General features: G+C 39.2%; 1 protein-coding gene across 1 annotated transcript; it reads right to left on the reverse strand.

Annotated features, from left to right (window-relative positions):
- Positions 1-1094: 1094 nt before the first annotated feature.
- Positions 1095-13514, reverse strand: LOC139922215 (myosin heavy chain, fast skeletal muscle-like). Its single transcript, XM_071912668.2, has 40 exons — positions 13462-13514; positions 12938-13150; positions 12363-12506; positions 11949-12105; positions 11825-11852; positions 11619-11730; positions 11436-11528; positions 11270-11333; positions 11066-11164; positions 10858-10961; positions 10518-10656; positions 10287-10405; positions 10006-10155; positions 9642-9812; positions 9243-9549; positions 8994-9061; positions 8748-8835; positions 8547-8664; positions 8340-8463; positions 8081-8217; positions 7708-7963; positions 7351-7593; positions 7085-7261; positions 6855-7000; positions 5864-5954; positions 5355-5744; positions 4933-5059; positions 4606-4724; positions 4295-4491; positions 4039-4222; positions 3790-3955; positions 3209-3333; positions 2820-3128; positions 2537-2740; positions 2329-2454; positions 1990-2160; positions 1794-1898; positions 1601-1696; positions 1382-1513; positions 1095-1239 (listed from the first exon to the last, which is right to left on the reverse strand). Exons 2-40 carry the CDS (start codon positions 13136-13138, stop codon positions 1219-1221), a joined length of 5808 nt encoding a protein of 1935 aa, XP_071768769.1. The 5' UTR covers positions 13139-13150; positions 13462-13514; the 3' UTR covers positions 1095-1218.
- Between the last annotated feature and the right edge of the window lie 10674 nt (positions 13515-24188).

Here is a 24188-nt window from a genome sequence, read left to right on the forward strand (position 1 = left end):
ATCGTTAACCCCGGTTCATGGGGGGTGATATGCAGATTGCAGAGGATCAGGATAGGGAGCCACTCCAGACTTTAAAATGTTAATAAGGTCCCACTCAGAGGGTGTGAGCTGTGATGTAAGAGCCACTGGTCTGAAACTGCCCCTTTGCTTTTTGTGGGAACTGGGATCATGCATGACCTTTTCCATAGAGGGGGAATTTCTGCAAGTGATAGGTACAGATTAAACAGATGGTGTAGGATGAGTGACAGTTGGTAAGGCACAGCATTTGAGGACTCCAGCCCTAACTCCATACGGTCCAGCCTTGCCAGCCTTAGTTCTTTTCAGCTGCTTCAGCGCCATCTCCTCCGAGAAGGGCACCGGACTGGAGCCAGACATAGCCACATCCAGTTCTTTAATTAGATGTTGTTGTTCTGCCCTGAAGTCGACAGTGCCAAGCCTGCCAATAAAAGTTATTAAGATCAATGGCCTTGTCCACCCCTTCCCCAGCACTCTGTGCTTACTGTCATACCCAGTGATCTTTTTCATCCCCTTCCATACTTCCCTCATTTTACTGTGCTGTAATTTGCATTCAGTTTTTTTTTTTCCTTATAAGCAAGTTTGTCCCTGCTTATTAGCCTTTTGATCTCTCTATTAGCTGTCCTTATATTGTCCTTATCGCCACCGGCAAACTCCCTTTTGTTTTGTTTCAATCCTTGTCTAATGTCCTATGAAAGCAAGGATGTTAGTATGTATTTTGGTATACCTTTCTGCTGATATCACATATATTGATGATGGAGGAAAACTAGAATACTTAGTAAGAAATTATGTACATTGGACTTTTGCTTTGTTACTGAGGCCATGGATTAGAAGGCAAGTTGAATTATTCGCTTGAATTATGTGACCTGAGTAGGGATTTGGTTATATACTATGTGTATAATGTTGTGCCTTGTACTGTGTTTGATTCTTGTGTATGTACCTGTTCCCAGTGACGTCATGGATAATAGTGTTTTATAAGCCCATGACGGCTAGGCAACATTAAGGATGCAGGACATTGAAATAAACTAATTCATCAGTCAATCAATCATGTAAAAATGAAGGGAGAGACACATACAAGATGCAATAAACTATCTACCTTTATTGACTTCAGGGATCACAACATGCTTAACATGCTAAAGTGAACATGTAACAAGATACTCATATTGTATGACTCCTTGTTACTGTCTAATGATGATTTCTTCTTCACTCCTCGGCTTCCTTGACCTGGAATGACAAAACAAGAGCAGATACAATTTTGGCCAGATAATTTGAATTTACAACAAATTACAGAATTGAATCTTAATTTAAAATGAAAATTCCTGCAAACTTGATTCCTGTGAGATAGTTCAGACAATGTAAATGTTACCTTTACGATTTCACGACTCTTTGCCCTCAGCTTGTTGACCTGGGACTCGGCGATGTCAGCACGCTCCTCAGCCTCCTCCATCTCGTGCTGAACCTTCCTGTACCTGGTCAGGTGAGAGTTGGCCTGCTCCTCCTGTATAATAAGCCATAGTGAAGTCAAAACTCCTTGACTGAATGGTGTTTTCATAATGTCATCATTATGATATTTAAGTGTACTCACAGCCTCCTCAGCCTGCCTCTTGTAAGCCTTCACTTTCAGCTGCAGCTTGTCCACCAGATCCTGAAGTCTAGTGATATTCTTCTTGTCTTCCTCTGTCTGTTGTTAATCAGGAATTATAGAGCATTGTAACAGCAGACAAACCTAAGCCTACTGTTTTCATTACCCCATATCATTACCCAAAATAGCAAACTACCTGATAGGTGAGCTCCTTTACTTTCCTCTCATATTTCCGCACACCCTTGATGGCCTCAGCCCCACGCCTCTGTTCAGCATCAACTTCACTCTCCAATTCGCGAACCTTGAATGAAGAAGAAAGCATACATTTTAAAATCCTAAATGTTGCCCTGGCTTACAATAAGTATGAATATTTTGGTCCTCATGACGCATACCCTAGCCTCCAGTTTCTGGAGCTGCTTCTTGCCACCCTTCATGGCCAGGTTCTCAGCCTCATCCAGGCGGTGCTGCAGGTCCTTGACTGTGACCTCCAGGTTCTTCTTCATCCTCTCCAGATGAGAGCTGGTGTCCTGCTCCTTCTTCAACTCTTCTGCCATCATGGCAGCCTGGAATTTTGTAGAATTGTTGGATGTAGCCTATTGTAGTCTAATGTTTGAACCGCTAGAGCATTAGATATGATGGAGACCTAACATATTGTTATGGGCTAACATGGTGGATTGCACTGCTTACCCTATATGTGTTTAGCTACATAATAATGCATTAGGATGACTCACATCAGTGATGGCCTTCTTGGCCTTTTCTTCAGCATTTCTTGCTTCCTGGACAGAATCCTCCACTTCACCTTGGATCTGAACAAGGTCAGCCTCCAACTTCTTCTTGGTGTTGATAAGGCTGGTATTCTAAACAAATTATAATTCTGATTATATTGTTTTCATTTGGCAGGTGTTTCACATGTCACTGTGTGGACCTTTGTTATTTTACCTGGGAGTGCAGCAGCCCCAAACGCTCACTGGCATCAACCAGCTCCTGTTCAGCTGTTTTGCGGCTTCTGTCTGTCTGCTCCAAGGCAGCTCTCAGCTCCTCGATTTCAGCCAGCATCAGGTTGTTCCTGCGCTCCACCATGGCAACTTGCTCCCTCATGTCTTCCTGTCCTCTTATGGCATCATCAAGGTGCAGTTGGGCATCCTATAATAATAAAAAACCTTTGTAATGTAATGTAAATAAAGTAAACTCAAAAAACAAATTTAGTTAAGTAAGCTTGTACCTTAAGCTGTCCCTGGACATTTCTCAGCTGTTTCTGGGCTTCAGCAGCCTGGCGGTTGGCATGGCTCAGCTGAACCTCCATCTCATTGAGGTCTCCCTCCATCTTCTTCTTGATTCTCAGGGCGTCGTTCCTGCTCCTGACCTCAGCATCCAAAGTGCTCTGCATGGACTCGATCACTCTCTGACTGTTCCTCTTGATCTGCTCTATCTCCTCATCCTTTTCCGCAAGTCTCCGATCAATTTCACCCTTGAGTTGGGTGAGCTCCAGCTGAACACGGAGAATCTTGGATTCCTCATGCTCCAGGGTAGCCTTGATAAAAAGGAATATGTTATGTGGCTCCAATATTACTTAAAATAGTATTTAATAAGAGGTCTTTTGTCAGACAGTACCTCTGCCTCCTCAAGTGAAGTCTGGAGTTCTGACTTCTCAGCCTCTACAGTCTTTTTCCCTTTCTCCAATTCATGTATGGTTTTTCCACTCTCACCAATTTGCTCAGTTAGGTCAGAGATCTCCTCTTTAAGAAACAAAGAGGAGTGGTTATTTTACCAACTGACAACTGAATTGATTATAGTGTTTACTTGTTGGTAAACACTTGTAAAATAATGACATATTTTATGTACTTCAAGTGTATGGTGTTAGTTTGCAATGACGGACCATGCACATAAAGGCTGCTGTGCCACTGGATGGCATTGCTCACTCCTCCCAGCCCATTCCGTGGTACAATTCATATGGTGCAGCACTCCAATAGGGTGATGCCCTGAAAATTGTGACAGTGCTTTGAATTATGGAATGTCCACCTTGGTGTCAGAGTCTCTAGAGCTCAGAGGGCAAATTTGTGAATACGGCCATATGGATTGTTTTGTACCAAAGGGCGGGTAGTAATCATACAAAACCACAAAGCTATCAACTCTATGTCCATGGTCAATCTGAATATTTGGCATTTTCCAAAGTTTTATTTTTTGTTTTATACGTTGCAGGTTCTTGTTCTCCCTCTTCAGGGTCTCCAGGTGGTCCAGAGTTTCTTCATATGAGTTCTTCATCTTAAACATCTCAGTGCTGAGAGAACGAGCCTCTTTCAGAGCTCCCTCCAGTTCTGCCTGGCTCTCCTCATACTTCTGTTTCCACTCTGCAAGAACCTGAAACCACAATGAATAAACATGTATTTCATTTCTGTCGAGGGCCTTTATATCAATGCACAAGGCCTAAATGAAAATCTAACCTTGTCAAAGTTCCTCTGCTTCTTGTCAAGGTTAGCAGCCAGAGCATTAGCTCTCTCCACATCGATCATCAGGTCTTCCACTTCACCCTGCAGTCTCTGTTTCGTCTTTTCCAAAGAGGCACATTTTGCGTTCACAGCCTCAATTGATTCCTCTGCATCCTGAAGACGCTGTGCAAGCTTTTTCCTGTGGAGAATATTTTATTTAGAAATTTACCATTACCAGTATATCGATGAAGCTTAAAATGCATTGACTTACTTTGCATCCTCAAGCTCCTCAGTGCGCTGGATAGCATCTGTCTCATATTTGCTCCTCCACTGAGCCACCTCGCTGTTGGCCTTGGATAATCCACGCTGCAGCTCAGATTTGGCCTCCTGCTCCTCCTCATACTGCTCTCTGAGCAGTTCGCAGTCATGACGAGCTGACTGAACAGCATGAGCCAGGGCATTCTTGGCCTTTCAGAGAAACACACACACAAAAATTGTTTAACTTCAAGTTTGAACAGAGGTAATTTAACCATACAACGCTATAATGCTGTGTTAATGTGTGTGTTATTACTGCTCACATACTTTAACTTCCTCTTCAATGTGCCTCTTCAGCTCTTCAATCTGTTGGGTGTAAGCTTGCTTGCTCCTTGTCAGCTGGGATATAAGGGCTTCTTTCTCCTCTAGCTGGCGACTGATTTCACCTAAGAAGAGACATATAAACCAATGTCTAATACCATTCAAGACTAGTCTAACAAATATTCCATTCTGAACACATTTCCTAAGTGCTGTGCCACTTACAGCAGATATATTTGTTACTGTAGAGATGGAGATTCCTCCATATAGCCACACCAAGATGAAGGAAAGATATAGTAATACAAGACAAAATACAGACAAATATATATTTCTCACCATTTTCTGTCTGCAGTCTTGCCCTTTGCGCCCCAACGTCATTCAGTTGTCGCACATGTTCATCATTTTTGGTCTTGAGCTCACTCAATTGATCCTCAAGAGTACGGCACATTTTCTCAAGATTGCCCTGAAATTAACAGAAGTTTAGCTAATCCAAGGTAATGCTAGGTAGTCCTAGACTAATTCATTCAGTGAGAGCCAAATTAAGGTAGAGGTGAAATGACTCACTTAGCACAGGCATTTTTTTAAAAGATGATAATCAAACATAGTTTGATTATCATAGAAAACATCTATATATTTTAGGTGTGAAGTCACATTGCTGATCAAAGATTTCTACCATTGATTCACTAGTCAGTGAAATAGTTTTACATTACCTTCGATTTCAAGATCCTTTTTCTCTTATGAAAATGTGGCACTCTTACCTTTGATTTGGCAACAGCCTCCATATTGCTTGAGAGGTCATCAATCTCCATCTTGAATTCACTTTTCTCTTTCTCCAGCTTCTGTTTGACACGCTGAAGGTTATCAATCTGCTCTCCCAGTTCTGCCACACTGTCAGCCTGCTTCTTGCGGAGAGCTGCAGCGGTGGCTTCGTGCTGCAGCGTGGACTCTTCAAGATCACGACGCAGCTTCTGGAACTCAGCCTCACGCTTCTTGTTCATCTCAATCTGAACAGATGTTGCTCCACCAGCTTCCTCAAGCCTCTCACTGATCTCCTCAAGTTCCCTGGAGAGATCAGCCCTCTGCTTCTCCACCTTGGCCCGAGCAGCACGCTCAGCCTCAATCTCCTCCTCCAGCTCTTCAATACGAGCCTGACATTTGCAACAACAATAACACAGATAAACAGTAGACACATTCTAATGTATTTCTGGTCAACTGGATCATCCAACGTGAGTTTGGTGCTATCAAATCTGTTATACATTGAACCAACCTGAAGTTCTTTGATCTTTTTCTGAAGCTGAGCACAGAGTGATTGCTCATCCTCAATCTTGCTAAGAAGCTGGCTTGTTTCAAAGTCCTTCCTGTGTAGGGAAACAAGTCAGAAACAACACTTTCAGAATTCATTTTTCATATCTTGAAGTAAGCACAACAAGGAGGTAAGATTTTCTATCCACTTTTAGTCACTTTTAGTGAACTTAGGTTTAAAGACGAGATGAAATGAAAAATGCCTTTTTAACCCTTTTAGATCACATCCCCGGTCATACTGTGCACCTATTTAACAATATATGCCAAAAAAAATACCAAAAATCAATTTCATTGTATTCTTATATCAAAATTCAATCATGTTTTCTTCCTGTAAAACAAAATATGCCGTGTGCTTACGTAAGCATGCCTGTAACTAATTTCAACCAATAATATCATGACATCCACCCATCAATCAATCTTCAACTTTTAGCGTACAGAGCTAAGAGGCTAAGATTCATTAGTTAGCTAGCTAGCAACAGCATGGTACTTCGGTGTGTCTTCGGGTGTTATGACACACCCACTTTTCAACGTTCAAATCAAATTCCTCCCAACGTTATATCCCGCCTGTCTTTCCTGTTTCACTCGGAAATACGTCACGATACGGAAGTTAGATACTCTCGAAATGCCGTTTCATCTCGACTTTAATGACTTGATTGTTCATCATTAGTCTGAGACCACTATCCTTAGAATAGTTTTCTAAGAAAATTTTAAAAATAGAGAATATAGTTAAGATTGATTTCAGCAGTGACTTTATCATCTTTAACCACAAAGAACTTTAGCCTCTGAACAGCCAGACTGCCTGCTTTTCTGGTATGGGTTTGCCCAGCAAAGTGGCTCTGAATGGATGCTGATGAGCTAGAGGAGGATTTCACTCTGGCTATCCCCAGAGACATCCAATTAAGTTAGACCCTGAATCACTATAAATTGTTTAACAGGCTAAGTTACAATTCACTCACTTCTTTATTTTCTCGTCAGACTGCTGCTTGTCATTCTCCAGATCCATTATGGTTTCGTGGGCCAGTTTCAGATCTCCTTCAAGCTTCCTTTTAGCTCGCTCAAGGTCCATACGAAGCTTCTTCTCTTGCTCCAAAGAACCTTCCAGCTGTTTTAACAGAGATGGGACATTGTTTTCTTCCTTTTAATTTTTAAGGAAACTGAATTTACATAATATTATTATTGCTCATACGTCATCCACTTGCTGCTCCAGCTTGGTCTTGGCTTTAGTCAGAGTGTTGACTTTGTCTTCCTCTGCCTGAAGATCATCAAGTGTCTGTTGGTGGGACTCTTGAAGGGCTTTCTTCTCCTTGGACAACTTTGCAATGATTTCATCTTGAGAAATCATTTCCTCTGTCAGGTTTTTAACCTATATTGGCCATATTGTAAAAATAAGTTTGATGGATTGTAGTATTCAACAAATAGTGGACTATTAGGCCTTATGAAAGATATACCAACCTTGTTCTCAGTGGCATGTTTTTCCTTTTCCACTTTGGCGAGAGTGAGCTCCAAGTCATCAATGTCTTTCTTCAGCTCAGAGCATTCATCTTCCAGCTTCCTCTTCTTTGCAGTCAGCTCAGCATTGACCTCCTCCTCATCCTCAAGTCTCTCAGATGTCTCTTTGAGTTTGGCCTCAAGCTGGATCTTACTCTTAATGAGCCCCTCACACCTTTCCTCTGCATCAGACAAGTTCTCACTTTCCTAGAATTGTAATGGCAGAAATGGCAGAAAGACATTTAGAAAGTCATCAGAAAGGAATTTAGTTAGTTGTAAATATCTTGTCAGTGAAATAATTCCCTCCCTCAATTCACTCACAGATTGAATTTGTAGCTGCAAGTCATTCTTTTCCTGTAGGAGAGTAACCATCTTCTCCTCTAGGTCTTTCTTCTTGGCCAGAGCCTTTGCTAGTTCCTCTTTAGTTTTTTCAAAGTCCTCTTTCATATGGGCCATCTCTTTTTCAGTCTCTGCACTCTTGAGAAGAGGCTTGATTTTAAAATAGAGCTTCATCCAAGGCCAAGTTTTGACATTCATGAATGAGCGAATGTTGTACTGAATAGAATAAATTGCCTCCCTGAGGATAACAAGCAAGAAGAAAACAAACATTTGTTTTATTTGGGTTAGCAATTACAATCAAATAGTCATTTACAATTACACAGTTTCCCACTGATTTTTAAAGCTAAACTTCTACCTTCTCTCCATCATCTTGACAAACTCTCTCCTCATAACGTATCCTCTACAGAGAGCCTGTGTCATGGTCACCAGGATAGCAAGTTTTTCATCCCGCATCTCCTCCAGAAGACCCAACAGGCCAGCTTTGAAGAACACCTAACACACAGTGTTAATTTACAAAAATTATCATGTGTTTGCAATTTCAAGGTGAGCTGTTGATGTTGATTTAGCTGTTTTCAAAAAAACTCTTAAACAGCCATAAGAGAGAAACAGATTACCTTTGTGTGTCCAAACTTGTACTGAGTATGGTCAATATCAATAGAGCCCAAGAGTTTCTCTGAGGCCTTCTTGTTGTCAATGAATTGCCCCTCAGGGATGACGCTGGCATTCAATACTTTGTATCTGATTGGAAGGTAATTGATCACGATTTCATGAATAACTAATCACAAGCTTGTCAACAATGTGTAGTTAATCTTAGTATTTACCTCTGCTTGAAGTCACCATAGAGGATTCTGCTGGGGAAGCCTTTTCTGCAAATTCTTATACCTTCCAGTACACCGTTACACCTCAGCTGGTGGATGACCAGGTGGTTCTCCATAAGACCTTGAAGACAAATCTCAAGCTCAATCCTGCATTGTGAAAGCAACCTTTGTAAATACCTAGATCAGTAGTGACTTTAAGCCTACCTGGAGTCTTTGATTCATTTGGAATCAAACAACGTACAAAGTGAGGATGAGTGCTCCTTAAGTTGGTCATCAACTTGCCTAAATTCTCCTGAAATATTGCAAAATACAAATTGATACAAAATAAAGACAAAAAGGGCTATTTCTTTACCTTACCTCTAGTTACATTTGGGGATGTATTGTAGTACAAGATACAGTAGGTGAGACAGTTTTGATAAAATTAAGCAAGCAAACATTTGGGATGCTTACCCTGAACAGAGCAGACACAGTCTGAAAAGAGCCACCCTTTTTCTTGCCTTTTTTCCCACCACTCTCAGCTATGATATGACAGTTAAATATGAATCATTACTCTGAACTAACAAAATGGATTTTGATTTACTTTGACAGTATTCTATTACACCAGCTACATGAAGAATCAACAAATGCAATGTAAAATGTGATGGAAATACCAGCAACACACCTCCATATACATTTTGTTCTTTAAAATATGACCCTTACCTTCCGTTGAGGCATGTGCTGCATAGAGATGAGCCAGCAGTTTAACTGAGGATTTCTGGTAGAGCTGAACAGCTGAGTCATTCAGGGGGTCTTTGTTCTTGTCGAGCCAGCCTGTGATATTGTAATCTACAGTACCAGCATAGTGCACCAGAGAGAAGTGAGCCTCAGCTTTGCCTTTGGCAGCTTTTGGCTTCTGAAAGGATGCAGTTTTACCAAGATGCTGATCGTGCAATTTGTTCTTGAAGGTAGTGTCTGAAGCCTTGGGGAACATGCACTCCTCTTCAAGGATGGAGAAGATGCCCATTGGCTAAAATGACATCATTACATGAACACATCTGTTTAATTTAGGTGTGCATTAGGTCTCCATGAAAATATGCCATTTAACATAAAAGAGCATACCTTTTCTATCAGCTCGATACAGGCAGCTAAGTCCATACCAAAGTCAATGAACTCCCATTCAATTCCCTCTTTCTTGTACTCTTCTTGCTCCAGGACAAACATGTGGTGGTTGAAAAACTGTTGCAGTTTTTCATTTGTAAAATTGATGCAAAGCTGCTCCAAGCTGTTATACTAAAGAAATTGAGATATTCCGGGTAAGTTAGGGTCTTCAGTAGCACCAACTAAAGAATTAAATTATTTGTACTCTTAGCTTGGACATACACTGCACCCTGATATTGAAACTTTGGTTGGGCTCATAACTTTGTGCTAAATTATTTTAATGAAGCTGCAAAAGATTTTGTAGTATTCATCCAAGCATACTTACATCAAAGATTTCAAATCCAGCAATGTCTAGCACACCAATGAAGAACTGTCTTGGCTGCTTAGTGTCCAGCATCTCATTGATTCTGACGACCATCCACAAGAACATTTTCTCATAGACAGACTTGCAGAGAGCCATGGTTGCATTGTGAACCTTACAAGGTAGGGGGAAGGGAAAATAATTGTCAAAAAATGTACAAGTTTCTTGATATTTGAAGATGCAAGAGGACCGTTTTTTATATGTGCTAATTTGGTTCTTGCTTGGTTCTTGATGACATCCTATACCTGAGGCACAGTTTGACCTTTGGTCACAAACTCGTTCCCAACCTTCACTCTGGGGTAGCATAGCGCTTTAAGCAAGTCTGCAGAGTTCAGACCCATGAGGTAGGCAACTTTATCTGCCTCTAAAACAACAAACACAAATAGTCATTGATTAAAATCCATACTAGATTCATAAATCTAGTTATAAAGTCCCAAGTCTGTGTTCATGTAACAAAATGTTTGTAAGTTGCATACCCTCAGTGCCATCAGGCTCAGCCTGCTCTTCACGTTGTTTCTGCTTGAACTTCATGTTGCCGTGGTGCATCACAGCTCCAGTCAGCTTGTAGATGCCGATCTTCTCCTCCGCAGTGAAGCCCAGGATGTCAATGGCAGTCTGTGATTTAAATAGCACGCTATCACACATGAAACACCTAACATAATTTGTGTTATTCTATAATTTGATACCCCCCGCCCCCTGCCTCCACAAAAAAACATTTTTAGCAACTATCACGCAAATGTAATACTGCTTGTTTTGCATTCAAGAGAAAAGCAAGCATATTGTTTAAGCCTAATTTGTGGTAGATATAAAGCTTACATCAGTAGCTATGAATTCTTCAACATCATCGATACTCTTGACAGTGATTTCACCCTGACTGATCATGTGGTAGTCATATGGATTCTTGGTGATCAGGAGAGCATCTGAAAAAAACAACATATATTTATATATATAACAATGATTTGCAATTGCTGCCCACTTACTGTAGAGAAACAGACACATTTATAATATCATCCATATCTCACACCTATTAGCTCAGGTTTGTGGCCAGTCATGAGCTGATAGAAGATGTGGTAGCTTCTCTCAGCAGACAGCTGGAATGTCACTCTAGACTTCTCTAGCAGATCTGTATGGGATTTAAGCCATGAAAAATCTCCTATGAAGCACAGCTGAATGAATGGATAGTATGATGGACAGGAGAATGCATGGTGAATATCACAAAAGCTCTTACATGTTTCAATATCAGCTGAGGCCAACTTTCCAGTTGTTCCAAAGTGAATTCTGATAAACTTTCCCTATGCAGAGACAGATTTAGATGTAATTTAAAGATATGTTACGGTGAATATTTGTACTCACTAAATCACAAAAAGAGTAATCACCAAACAAAAAAAACTTACAAAACGTGAAGAGTTGTCATTCCTCACAGTCTTGGCATTACCATAAGCCTCTAACAGGGGGTTTGCTGCAATGATCTGATCTTCCAGTGACCCCTAGAGATAACATTCATTAAGTCTGAGCAATATATGATTTTATGATTGCAAGTATATGATTTAATATTAAGATTGCTCTTCTTCTCCAACCTGCATCTTGCTGCTAGTTTGCTCTTGTTTCTTTCCTCCAGCCACTGCAATTGTCGCAAAGTACTGGATGACACGCTTGGTGTTGACAGTCTTTCCTGCACCAGATTCTCCACTGGGGGGTGGAGATTGGTTCATAAAAACACATTGTTTAAAATAACTGATATTACTATAATGTTGTCACAATTTTTTTCACTTATGGTACTTACGTAATCAGGATTGACTGGTTTTCTCTATCTGGAAGTTATCAAAATGGTAAATAATTGTTAGAGATTGGCTCCTCCTATAATGCAGCTATTCAGGACAGATAGTAGCTTACAAAATGATTGATACCTGTGAGCATGAACTGATAGGCGTTGTCAGAAATAGAGAAGATGTGGGGTGGAGCCTCAATCCTCTTTTTGCCTCTGTATGCTGATACAACCTTAGCGTCATACACTGGGAGCCACTTGTAGGGGTTCACAGTGACGCAGAACAGCCCAGAGTAGGTCTGTAACAGTATAGAATATTTATGCATAATTAATTTGGTATCATTTCTTATAGTCCATTATCTCTCAATGGGCCACATTTATTTTTAGAACACTGGAAGGCAGAAATATTGTGAAAAAATCTTTTATATTCTGTTGAAATGTTTTTGATTACATATATTAACAATGTTTTGCACATAAATAAAAAGCCTTGTGATGATTAATATATCTGTTAGCTATTACTTTAACTGTTGTGATCCCTCCCCTCCACAAGACTCACGTAGATCATCCATGCTGCATAGCGCTCTTTGAGGTTATACAGCACAGTGGGCTCATTGAGGTGGGTCATCATGGCCATGTCCTCAATCTTGTCATACTTTGGAGGATTCATGGGGTGGATGTCATCGTCTTTTACAGTGATGCTCTGCCAAAGAGAGACAGTGAGAAGTGAGTGGTTAAGTTATAATAGTGGGCTGGTGTTGTCTGCATGCTACGTATTATTATTATACTTAGTAATTGCAATGATCTATAAGACCATGAAAATGAGTGATACATAACATTCCAGTCAGGTTAAAATTATTCATTCATCCTAGTGGCTAATCACAAAGAAAAGATCAAAACAGTTCTCAGCAGATTTTGGCCTGTCACAACATAATATATTATATCTTAAGCACTTTTCTGCAAAACAATTTTGGGCAAAATCTTTCTAAACGGAATTTTGATTGCCTAGGTCTTCCATGACAAAGAGAAGACTTCTATTGATAGAGTGTCGATCCTACATTCAAAATAGTATTCTAGCATTGTATCCATCTACAAATTGTGTAACATTTTAAAATTCAATGACATCACTCTCACCTTTCCACCCAGAGTTTCAACTGTGGCTTTGCCACCCTCTCTCTTCACAAGTTTCCCCTTGAGATACATCTCAGTTGGCTCAACCACATAGTAAGCTGTTTTAGCATCAAAGGGGGTGTTCTGGGCCTCAATCCTCTCCCTTTCAGGTTTCCTGAGGTAAACGGCTGCCGGGCCAAAACACTCCATTTCCGGGTCACCCATGATGGCTCTTTACTGCAAGTGATGAAGCAAGACAGAAGTCATTCATTTTAAAAGCAGTGGTCGGGGGTCAGGGATGAGGGGTTAAAGGGATAGGTAGACAGAGGTAGAATAGGTGCACAAGTAGTGACTTCTACAATGGCTACTGTTGTAGTCAAATGAGGTTTCCTAATGTCCCATCATAAAGACTGTTGGCATACCAGTATTTAGCCAAGGTGTGGCAAAATTATGATGTTATAGGGAACATGTACAGTATATGCATTAGTATTTCAAACCATTTCATATCTTGTGCTACCTCTCTAAGACAAATACATAGCCGTATTTACCTTGGAGGACACCAGGTGAGCAGAGTTTTTTCTTGCAGGCTGTGCAGAATTCTGAAAAAAGGAGCCAAGATGTTAAATTCACAAAGCCTACCTATGAAAGTTTTCTTCCTGACAATACATTCAACATCAGTTGACAATATCTTTTCTTTCTTAAAAGCAATATTACGTTGTTATAAAATACTGCAGTGCGTCTTTTAAGTTCAACTATAGCTTGTATCTGTGTAGTTTAATGAGTCTCAACATATAGAGCTAATGAGCAACTTACCTTAGCTGGGTGTCTGTCCTCGAAGGAGACTTGCTCGGCCTTTTATAAAGAGTGATGGGAGCCCACTGCACATGTCTTGCTCTATTTGGTCATGTCGCCTGGCATTGTGCTTGTAGTTCTTACCTCTAGTTGTCATACTTGGTTACTTGATTTATGTGATGTCTTCCATGCTAGATCATTGACAATCTTAGATATGGGATGGGTATTGCACCTTTGGCTTGTTGTTTTAGAACCATTATTTATATTCCTGTGATATCTTTGGAGAACAATTAGCCTATGGTGTCTTAAGAAAGCATTGGCTTCACTAGTCACTAAGAATCTAGAGAAAATGTGATCTAAGTGTGTTCTCCTTTATTTCATCAAGTGTGAAGATTGGAACAGCTTTGAGATACATTGGTACATTGATTTTTTCCTGCTTATAGTATACAGATGTGAAGTTGGTTCTGTTCTTGCTTAAGGTTAAGTCAGTGGTCACAGACCTACAGTCCAAAGATGTGACTAATGCATCTTTTTAATGCTCTCTGGCACAACAGTAGATCCTTGCTGAGCTGTGGGGAAGCTTTGAAATGTCACTGATATACTGTTGCAGAAGCCTTACAAGTCATAAATTGTTATTAAAAAATAAAATGAGCCAATGAGCTTTAAGGAAAAGCAGAGATTGCCAAGAGATTATTTCTCACAACAGTGCCAACAGCTGTGCCAATACTGGCTCTGATGCACACAAGGGAGACTGAGACAATCTCTAAATGTAGACCCATCAAGTGATGGATTCCAGTTCTACTCCCTCAAGATCTATGCTTTACAAGTCACTTCACGTTGAGTCTATTTCACGTTTTTTTCTGTCAAAGTTTGACATCTGTTTTCTCCACATTGTTGTGAACATGCCATTCCAATGTATTTAATTCTTTAAGTGTATGTGATGAGATAGAGAGATGCTGTTGTCAAAGATGGCAAGAATGATTGCAGCCCAACGGTTTTGCAAAGATTGCACAATTTAAATGCGTGGATAGACAACTGTTAGACGCTGTTTCCATTGGAAAGATGATCAGTGGATAAGAAGAAGAAATTCTAAAGTGGTTACCCACAAGATATAATGAGCTCCTGTCTTCAATGAAAATGTGATACATGATGCCTGCTCTGAAACACTTCTTTCTTATTAGGGCAAAATTCAAATATAGCAGCAGGCTTGTTGCTGCCAGCGAAATGCCACATGCTCAAGAGGCTTATTGTGTTTTTGGGGCCTTTGATCTCCCTCTGTCAGTTTCTTCATTTGTCAAGCAGCAACAACTGTGCTCAGGATAACAAACCAATGTGAGTTTCAAGTAACATTCCAGTCTGCTAGCTGACCACAAAGGGCATGGGTGTTACACTAATATACATATTTAACATTGTAAGTACATACATTTTCAGTGTATTTCAAATATTTTCTTTAATATATTTTTGAAGTGTAATTCTGATTTAGCATTGTCATGGCATATATATAGCCTATATATATTTGTTTGAAGGTAAATCTCCACAATTGAGTGGTTTTGTGCACCTGTGTGTTTCAGCTGCGCTAGTGGTTTTAAGTAGATATTGGTTGTCTATATACTGGCTTTAAAAGCCCTTTTTTACAGATTGAATATATGTTGTGGTATGGCAATCGTTCAAACAATTTGGCCTTGTACTTACAGTGGTACAGAATGGTAAATTTAAACATATAACTCAATTATGTCACTGCTTCTTAAACTTTGCAGCAGCCTTATTTTTGGTTTAGAATACAGAAAGACAGTTATGTCGAGCTCATCAATGCTGCAGCCTAAGCCTCAAAATTCTCTAGAATCTCAAGAATGTGCTCCTATTCATGTTTTTTTTCTGAGAATTTCTTTATAAAGCTGTATTGAAAGCTCTAGTCATACATATTTCATAAGGTTAGACATTGTATTGTCTAACAATTTTGCAAATTGTATTCAAATCCTGCTGTATTCAAATCCTGCACTAACCACCAGTGACTATAAGTGAGATCAGTTTGAAGAATATCGAAACATTTACAATTTGTTTTTGACAAGGCCTGTGTTTTTGGGTTTGACAGATGAAACACCGTTGATTAAAATTAGGGCTAAGTGTTGGGTTTTGTTCAAGTATTGGGTAATGGCTGTTTGTGCTGTTGATATCTTAGGTGATGGGTTGGGGTGCGACAAGATGGGAGGTGTGGTGGGATGACTATGCATCTGTCTCTGTCAGTGCATTAGTCATGCATTATATTTTGGAAACTACTGGCTCCATTTTGATGAGAAAATTAAATTTGAATTTGAACAAACATCTCCATAGCCACAGGAGGTAGGGTTGCTTGGGGTGCTGCAGCCCCAGGTGGTTGGTTGTGAGGGTTAGGGTTGGGCAAAACTGTCCTTGGGTCTCTCAGGAACATTTCTGTTAAAGCTATTTGGAGGGTCAAAACACTCAGTGTTAAAATGCAATTGCTACTGTTGTGCTAGGGATAATCATACCACAATAAAATGGAAATGTGAATATTAATTCCAAGAAAGCAAAATTGAAAATTAAAACACAAATGGAAAGCAATTTGCAAATCAAAAGTTAATTCTAAAACTTAAAATGAAAAGTTTAAATAGAAATTTGAGCAAAAGTTAAAATCCAAAGTGAAATGACAGATTCATTCTTTTGTTTTTCCCCTTTCTGTTTGGCTTTTTCCGTGAGATGTGTGCAAATGAGGAGGCATGGGGGTGTTATAGGGGAGGGTGCAGTGGCACCTCATAGACATCAGAGGGAGCCACACATTGCAAAGGTACAAAGATGCTGCTGAAGTTACAAGCTCTTCTTCTCCATCGCCCTCTGCTACACCCAACATTACAGCAGCCTGGCTGGTTCCACAGCACCGCAACAACTTTCACTGAGCAGAGTATGGGGATAAAATGAAGACTGAAGTATTATAGAATTATTATTTATTATTGATACAAGTATACAAATGTGATTACCCATTCGGAAATATTCATTCATTCATTCATTCATTCATTCATTTATTCATTCATTTTCTGTAATATTCCAATGCAATATTCCAGATGGTGGCGCTGTAACCACCACCGGTCAAAAGTAAACATTTCAAAAGGTCAGAAATCTGTTTGGCTGTTGTTAATTAATTTGCAAGCTGGTATGGCCTATCACATCTCAAATTGGGTCATAACTTCATGGTAGTTTCTGTGTGTGTGTGTGTGTGTGTGTGTGTGGTATAGGTATATAAGCATGTATGTCAGTTTGTATGCGTGTAGGTATACAAGAATGTAATTAGATGATCATGTGTGTACATTTGGACTTACTGTATATGCATGTTTTAGTGATTTAGTGATGCAACTATTCTTGCACTTTCAGCTAGCCCATACAGTTTCACGTGAAACTGCATCGTCTAGTTATGATACATGTTTCAAGTTTGAGTACATATTTATCAGTACTTTACTGTCTGTTCCTTTGACTGTGTTTGTCGCAGCTGATGTGCTTCAATTTCATGTTTGTGTATGGCTTTTTCATTCAGTGAGAGGTTTTCAGACCTTTCACACTGCTTGCATGCACCGTTCTTGGGAATATAGAAAGCAAGGTTAAATTTAGATTTGAACACTTGTGTCAGTACAGACTTTCTTTCTCTGGTCTGATTCACCATTCATTATTGCACTTCATTCTGTACAGCTCATATGTCTTGAGATTGAGAATTCCCTCAAAGTGCAATTTTGTTGGGTCTTAATTTCAACAGTATTGGCTTCGGGAAAGAATGAATGTGCTCCCTGTACAACCTTGCAGAAAGAATGAATGTGTTCTCTGAATTTCTATTTATTTTCATGGGAAATTAGGTTCCAAGGGGGTATTCTCCTGTCTTTTCGGGGGCACAAATTAAATCTCCACTTGAGTACATATAGCAAGACCTGGCAAACTTCACAGAATTATCGAGAAAAAAGTCTTTGCACACCTTTACTCTCTCACTCTCTTCAGAAAGGCTGCATTCGATTCAGTGTTTCCTGGCTGAATCTCCCTATTGTCTTGGCCTTTTCTTTTTTTAGCTTTTCAACATGATGGACTATGAGATCTCTCTGTCTTGCTATGTCTCCCATCTCCCAGAAATTCTCAAAAATCTTTTTATTTCCCCTGACACTGGGATGCTTGAATTTGTATCTGCATCCTGTACAGTATTCCTCAATGTGTTTTACTGATTTCTCATCCAACTGTCTGTGAAAATGTTATTCTCATGGTGTACACTTGCAGTTTATTCAGTGTCAGGCAGCTAAATTTAGATGATTCTGCACAAGAGACACTGTCCCCACAGCACTCACTGACTCTCTGCTGCTTCATTTTCTTCACTGCTGCATGTGTTTATAGGCCGATGCCTGATCCTGTCAGATCTAACTCGCCCCTCATGCTCTCCGAGCTGCTCTCCCTCATCTGTTGCTGTGTCGCTTCATCCTCTGCGTTCCTTAAATGATAATCAGTAACACTTAAATTGTCATCACTGATAAGCTTTTCTGGTAACACTTTCTATGACTACCCAAGCTATAACACATCATAATGTCACTTGAATTAATTATAATGCACTCAAGGTGGTACAACCATCTTTATAAGCACACACAATGCTTACTGATGCATTATAACTGCAGTCATAAAACATTATGTATCTTATAATGAATTTTAGCACAGGTGTCTTACAAAATAAATACATTTATAAACATTTTTAACTGGTTTTCTATCAGACATTGTATGACAAGGATAATAATGTATTATGATTTTAATATGAGGTCCATTAGTCACCCGATACTGCACAGACAGATCCGTGTGAACTGCAAAGTATTATCAATGCTCATAGTATGCTAAAATGATCCATGCAGCATCATATGTTATGATTTTAGGTGTTAAGTGAAATGTCCAGTAGTCATCTAAAATTACCCATACACACTAGGTGTCATAATACATAGTAATCCTTGTCATAAAATCTTTAATAGAAAATAGTCAGGAACATTAGATGCTAGTGCTTATTATAGATAGATATTCTGACACTGGGTATAAAGCTCATAAAGTATAGTGATATAAGATGAATTCACATGCTTTTTAAGAGGCTGAAATTTCATTTGAAGTACTGGACACCACCATCTCTCTAATATTAAGTAGGATGTTCCCTGGACTTAAGTTCCCTCAGACTTAAGGCTGTTTATACATAACTCTTTGCTAGATGTGTAGATAAAATAAAATCAGTCTCCCTTATGAAACAGGGTCTGACAGCACTGGTTCCCAGACAAACTACTGTATTACTTGATATTTAGACCCAACACAATGTTATGCAGTTGTAGCATGTCAGCGGTTGTAGGCTTATAACAGATACTGCCAGACACTACTCCCGTTCTGATACATACACACATGGTAAAAATGAGCATAGTTCCTGGGCTGCAAGGGATATGTGTGAATCAAGAACCACAAGTAACACTGAGTTCAAAATAGTTACAACATTCCAATGTTAAATTTTTGTCAACTTTTGTAAAGTCAGCAATTCAGTACTTCAGTTTCTCAATCAATCATTTTCATAGTGACCACCTAAACACCACCACTACATAGTGGACGCACATTACTGTTTGGTCCATGGAAGAACACAAAACTATAATGCAATTTAGACAAGTTCAAGTTTGTTTATTTATATAGCCCTTTGTCACAAGCATGTCTCAGAGGACTTTACAGAGAATGAGCCTAACTAGATCTAACTAAACAAAAATCAGTGGTGAACAAAATCATATAGGACAAGTATAGCGAAAAGCACAAGACAGACAAGAGCAGAATTTAGCAAGACAAACAATCTACCTATTCTACGTAGCCTAACCTACCCAGCACCCCCAGCCTTAGACCCTAATTGCACACAAGGAAAAACTCCCAAGAAAAACCTTAAAGTTAAACCTTAAAGACAAGTGGTCTTGACCAAATTAGCTTGACTTCAGAAACAAACTGTGAGAAACAGTCACCTGTGCCGGAGCAACATCCAACTTCTCTCTCTTCTACAATAATGTACTGGGCTTACATTTTATGGGTTATGGGTTATAGGCCAACCAGCACACCTGCATCAAAATCAACTGTGGATAACTGACTGGAAATTGCAAAGGGTAAAGTGAAAGCATGCACAAAAAAGTGCCCAACTGAATTTTCAGTATTAAAAACAGACCCTCCTGGAGATTTCTTGCTGGTAAAATATCAATATCCAAAATATCCAAAAGACCATCAAAGGAAAAAACCCAAGGCACTCCATCTGCTGGTATGAAATGAATTATAATTATTACATCATTAAAAACCGTGACCAATGCGTATTGTAATGAAAAGTTAAAGACAACATTCAGTCAGTCTTGCTTCTGCAATTCAACGTTATTTCTGGTTGAAACAATGTGTTGGGGATTTGGGGGACGTGAGGGATTGTTCAAAAGTGGACCATAGCAAACATGCAAAGTGACTCAGAAGAACTGGATGCTCGCCTGTATTTCATTGTAGAGGACCACTTACCTATGGAGGACAGAATCGGCCATAATTAGAAATAAATTAATACATAAATAAAACAATTCATAAATACAAAAATAAAAAAAAATAAAAAAACATGCATAGAAATCAACTACCACTATGCCATAATCATGTAGGAAATCTAAATAATAAACTTGAAAAGATTACATCTATTGTAGAGCAAGGGCATTTTAACTAACTACTAAAGTGGTCTGAATTAGTTTGTTCCCCTCCAACAATTCAAAACATAAGTTAGCAAACATGCATTTTGAACACACAGGCACCCTCCCACTAGCTACCACACCCTCAGTTTTCCTTTTGATGTCATTTCCGGCGTTTGGTATATTTTAATTTATTTTCTAAACCTTACTTGTCATTTTGTTTTTGCTATACCCTTTTCTTCCTTGTTGAGTTTTGTTTTCCTTTTGTTTTTGTTGTCAGATTCTTTTTTCTGGAGGTTGGCACTGAAGGTGGCTAAGTGGCTAATGCAAAGACTCTTGCCATAAAGTGTAGGCTGCTCTCCTTGCTATGCCAAAGAGCAAGTGTTGGCAAGATAATTTATCCCACTCACCAAAAAAGACTTTCCATGGCCAAGACTTCCACCCCCTTTTCCAAAAAACAAAGCTGTTTAGAAAAAAATTATCTTTGGGGAATCTAAGATTACACATCTGAAATATGCAAATTCTTAGGATACATAACTGCAATATACACATTTTCTTAAGTGTTTGCCTACAAACCATTCATGTTTTCTAATAATACAAAACTCAAAATCAAATGCACAATTTTCTCAAAACTAAAGGTATGCCCCACTAAAACTTGGCATGCCTCAGTCAAATGGTTGTTATTTAATGTGATGCTCTATATACCAGAGCCAAACTTACTTACTGAACTTACTTAACATGAATTCATGAACAGTCAACTACTGACAACCTCATGCACTCACATGTCTGTGTTCAAGGAGCTGTAGTACACACACACACACACACACACACACAATAATAGACTAATTCAGAGGGGAATAGTGAAACCACTCTTATCAATCTCACACCAAGCAATCAACATCCTTGTTTTGATATTTTGTAACATATTAAATTCATGTTTGAAAGGTAATAGTAGGCACCTACCTAACACAATTGGATGCTCCAATAAATTGTCAGTAGGCCATTAGAAGCACATGTAAGAGTAGCCTGAATGGCCTCAAAATGTTGCTTTTATTCAAGTAAGTACAAATGAATCACAGCGACATCTCAAGGGCGTTCGAGCTACTGTATGGGCAGTGACATTGTTAATGTAACGGCATATCAATCAGCTAATGGACTGTAAAGGAGTTAACATACCATTGGTACATTGATCTTGGTTTTAAGAGGTTTTCAGTACTACCATCCCAGGTGCTGTATCCATGTGTATTGAGTTTTTAATATTTCTGCAGCATATGAAGTAAATTACATAGAATATAATGCTAACAAACTACAGAGGAGAAGAGGAATGTGAATTGGCTAGGAGTGATATTCCTACCCACTTTGAAATATCACTTGATGCGAAAGGCACTCACTCACAGGCCAGGAAGGTTCAGCATGCTCAGTGCCAGTCTAACATCAACAAATCCCATATTAACAGAAGACCCATGTTTGGTAGTAATATACTTTTAAAGGAAAGTGTAATATAATTTCAAATTTTTGTAAGAAAAAAAAACACCTTTGCATCACCCTAATAAACAATTGAAACAATTACAATCAGCAAAACAACAAACATCTATTATTAAAGTTTTAACCTTTTCAGGTAACAATTTAACAAAATAGTACACATTCTTAACATGGACAATAACATGATAAGTCCATTTCACAGGTGTTCACAAACCATTGCAAAGGACCATTTATAGATTTGTTTGAAGTAGTTAACTTACCCGATCTTGGTGTTTTCAGTACAAACACCATTCTAAACATTTCCATCTCAGTGTTAACTCAGGAAAACAACAAAGAAAAGCATCACTCCCAGTCTCTCTCCCTCACACCCTTTCACTCTCTCACTCATTTTAATTCTCTCTCTCATACATGCAGTGCACAGAGTAAATGGAAACACACACATACACTCACACACACACACACACATGCACACACAAAATTCTCAGTGGGCTAACACCTGCAGAGAGATGTCATATTTATCACACACATGGGAATATTAGCTGCTAAAAAATGTCTGCAGGTGTTTTGGCTACCTAAAGACCTTTGACCCTGTCCACCAATATTGTTGACAATCTGATGTTTTGTTCGTTGAAATATCCTACAGTTGGCTAATCTGTTGCACGCAGTAGTTAATTGATTTGTTTTTGTCAAGACGACTTTTTAGTTGATTGTTGGTTTTATTTTCTTCTAAATAATACCATTGATGCTGTTGAGGGCCTACAAGCCAGCCAATTCGCAAAATGGATTTTATGTGTAGGTCATATTCTACATATGTGCATGTGGGCTATCCCAGTTGTGCTTGCCTCCCCCTTAGTGATTTTTCCCCATATATGTTTTATCCTCTTAGTGTTGGCCACAGTGATGTTTGTCAGTGTTTAACAGATTCTCTACCTCATTTCCATCTGATTGCATTACACCCATTAACAACACACTGGCTTTACAATACTGGCCACACAATACAATCAAGGCTATCCTACACAATCAAGATGGTAAGGAAACTGGTAGAAAAAAGGAACAAGATTAAGTCTTAAAGTGTTGGTTGCCTTTTGATTTGGTCTCTACAAGTAGCCTTATCTTTGTGCTATGGATGTGTCATCCTCTTTGTCCAATGGCCAAGTTTAGTTTACTTAATACATAGAGAAGCATAGACTGAGCATAAAGTGATGATGAATATGAGAAACCACAAAACATCCTCATCAAACAATTTCTTCACAGATTATATTTGTGCTGGCTAAAATGGTGCAAGGCGCATAAATTCGTTCTATCTGACCAGCGACATTGCTAGCATCGTGTGTAACCATGGGCAACCAGCATTGCTGCATCCTAACTAAAATCAAAATACTAATTCTTCCTCTTTTTAACCATATTACTACAGACACTATAAACAAACAGTTACACATATCTCATTTGGGGGGGCACCTTTACCCCAAACCCTTTATAGTACATGCATTTGTAGCATCAGAGGCCCCACAGGAACGAAACACTAAGCAATGCTAGTGCCATGCACTACCCACTGAGCTACAGAGGAACACAGAAACATCAGCAAACCTCTACAGATCTTTACTTACCAAGTAAAGAAACAGAACTTAACTAAATTGAATTCGATGAGCTTGCAAGCTTGTCACAATACTGATAGTCTGAAACAGAATTAACTAGCTATACAGCCTAGAAATTGTTCTGAGATGCCTAGTAACAGGATGCTGAAATGCATCTGACATGTAATTAACAGAGGGGCTCAATGCATTTGTCAACAATCGCAATAGTAAGAGCTTGGGCATGAGTGAGCTGGAGGCTATATTTGTTTTAGGTCCTAATAAGACCGTAAAGAAAGGCCAGACATATTGAATATCACCTTTTTTTGCAACTTAATCGCACCACAAGAGAATACTTTTAACACTCCATCTTAAGTATCATCTGTCTTTCGGAAGGAGAGAAAGCACAACAGTATAATGGACCATAATGGGATCTTAAATTAGCTTCGACTGAACACTTGTCCCTGTGCTCAAGAGATGTTTCAAACAATGTCCCTGCCCAGTTGAATGGTATAACATGCTTTCATGTTTGCTTGATCTTTCAGTAGAGTCTGAAGTTGCATTTCCCCCAAAAAACTACAACAGTATCTCAAAAATACGCATTAGAATGTCTTCAATAATATCATCATGTTTCACCCATGCTCAGTTTTTAGACAGGGAGCTTCAATTTGTGTCTAGGGTTTCATTTAATGTTTGTTTTCATTATACAGTATAAGGTGACACCAGCACTGATGATGAGATGAG

The sequence above is a fragment of the Centroberyx gerrardi genome, chromosome 5, assembly GCF_048128805.1.
Source record: "Centroberyx gerrardi isolate f3 chromosome 5, fCenGer3.hap1.cur.20231027, whole genome shotgun sequence".
Lineage (NCBI taxonomy): Eukaryota > Metazoa > Chordata > Actinopteri > Beryciformes > Berycidae > Centroberyx > Centroberyx gerrardi.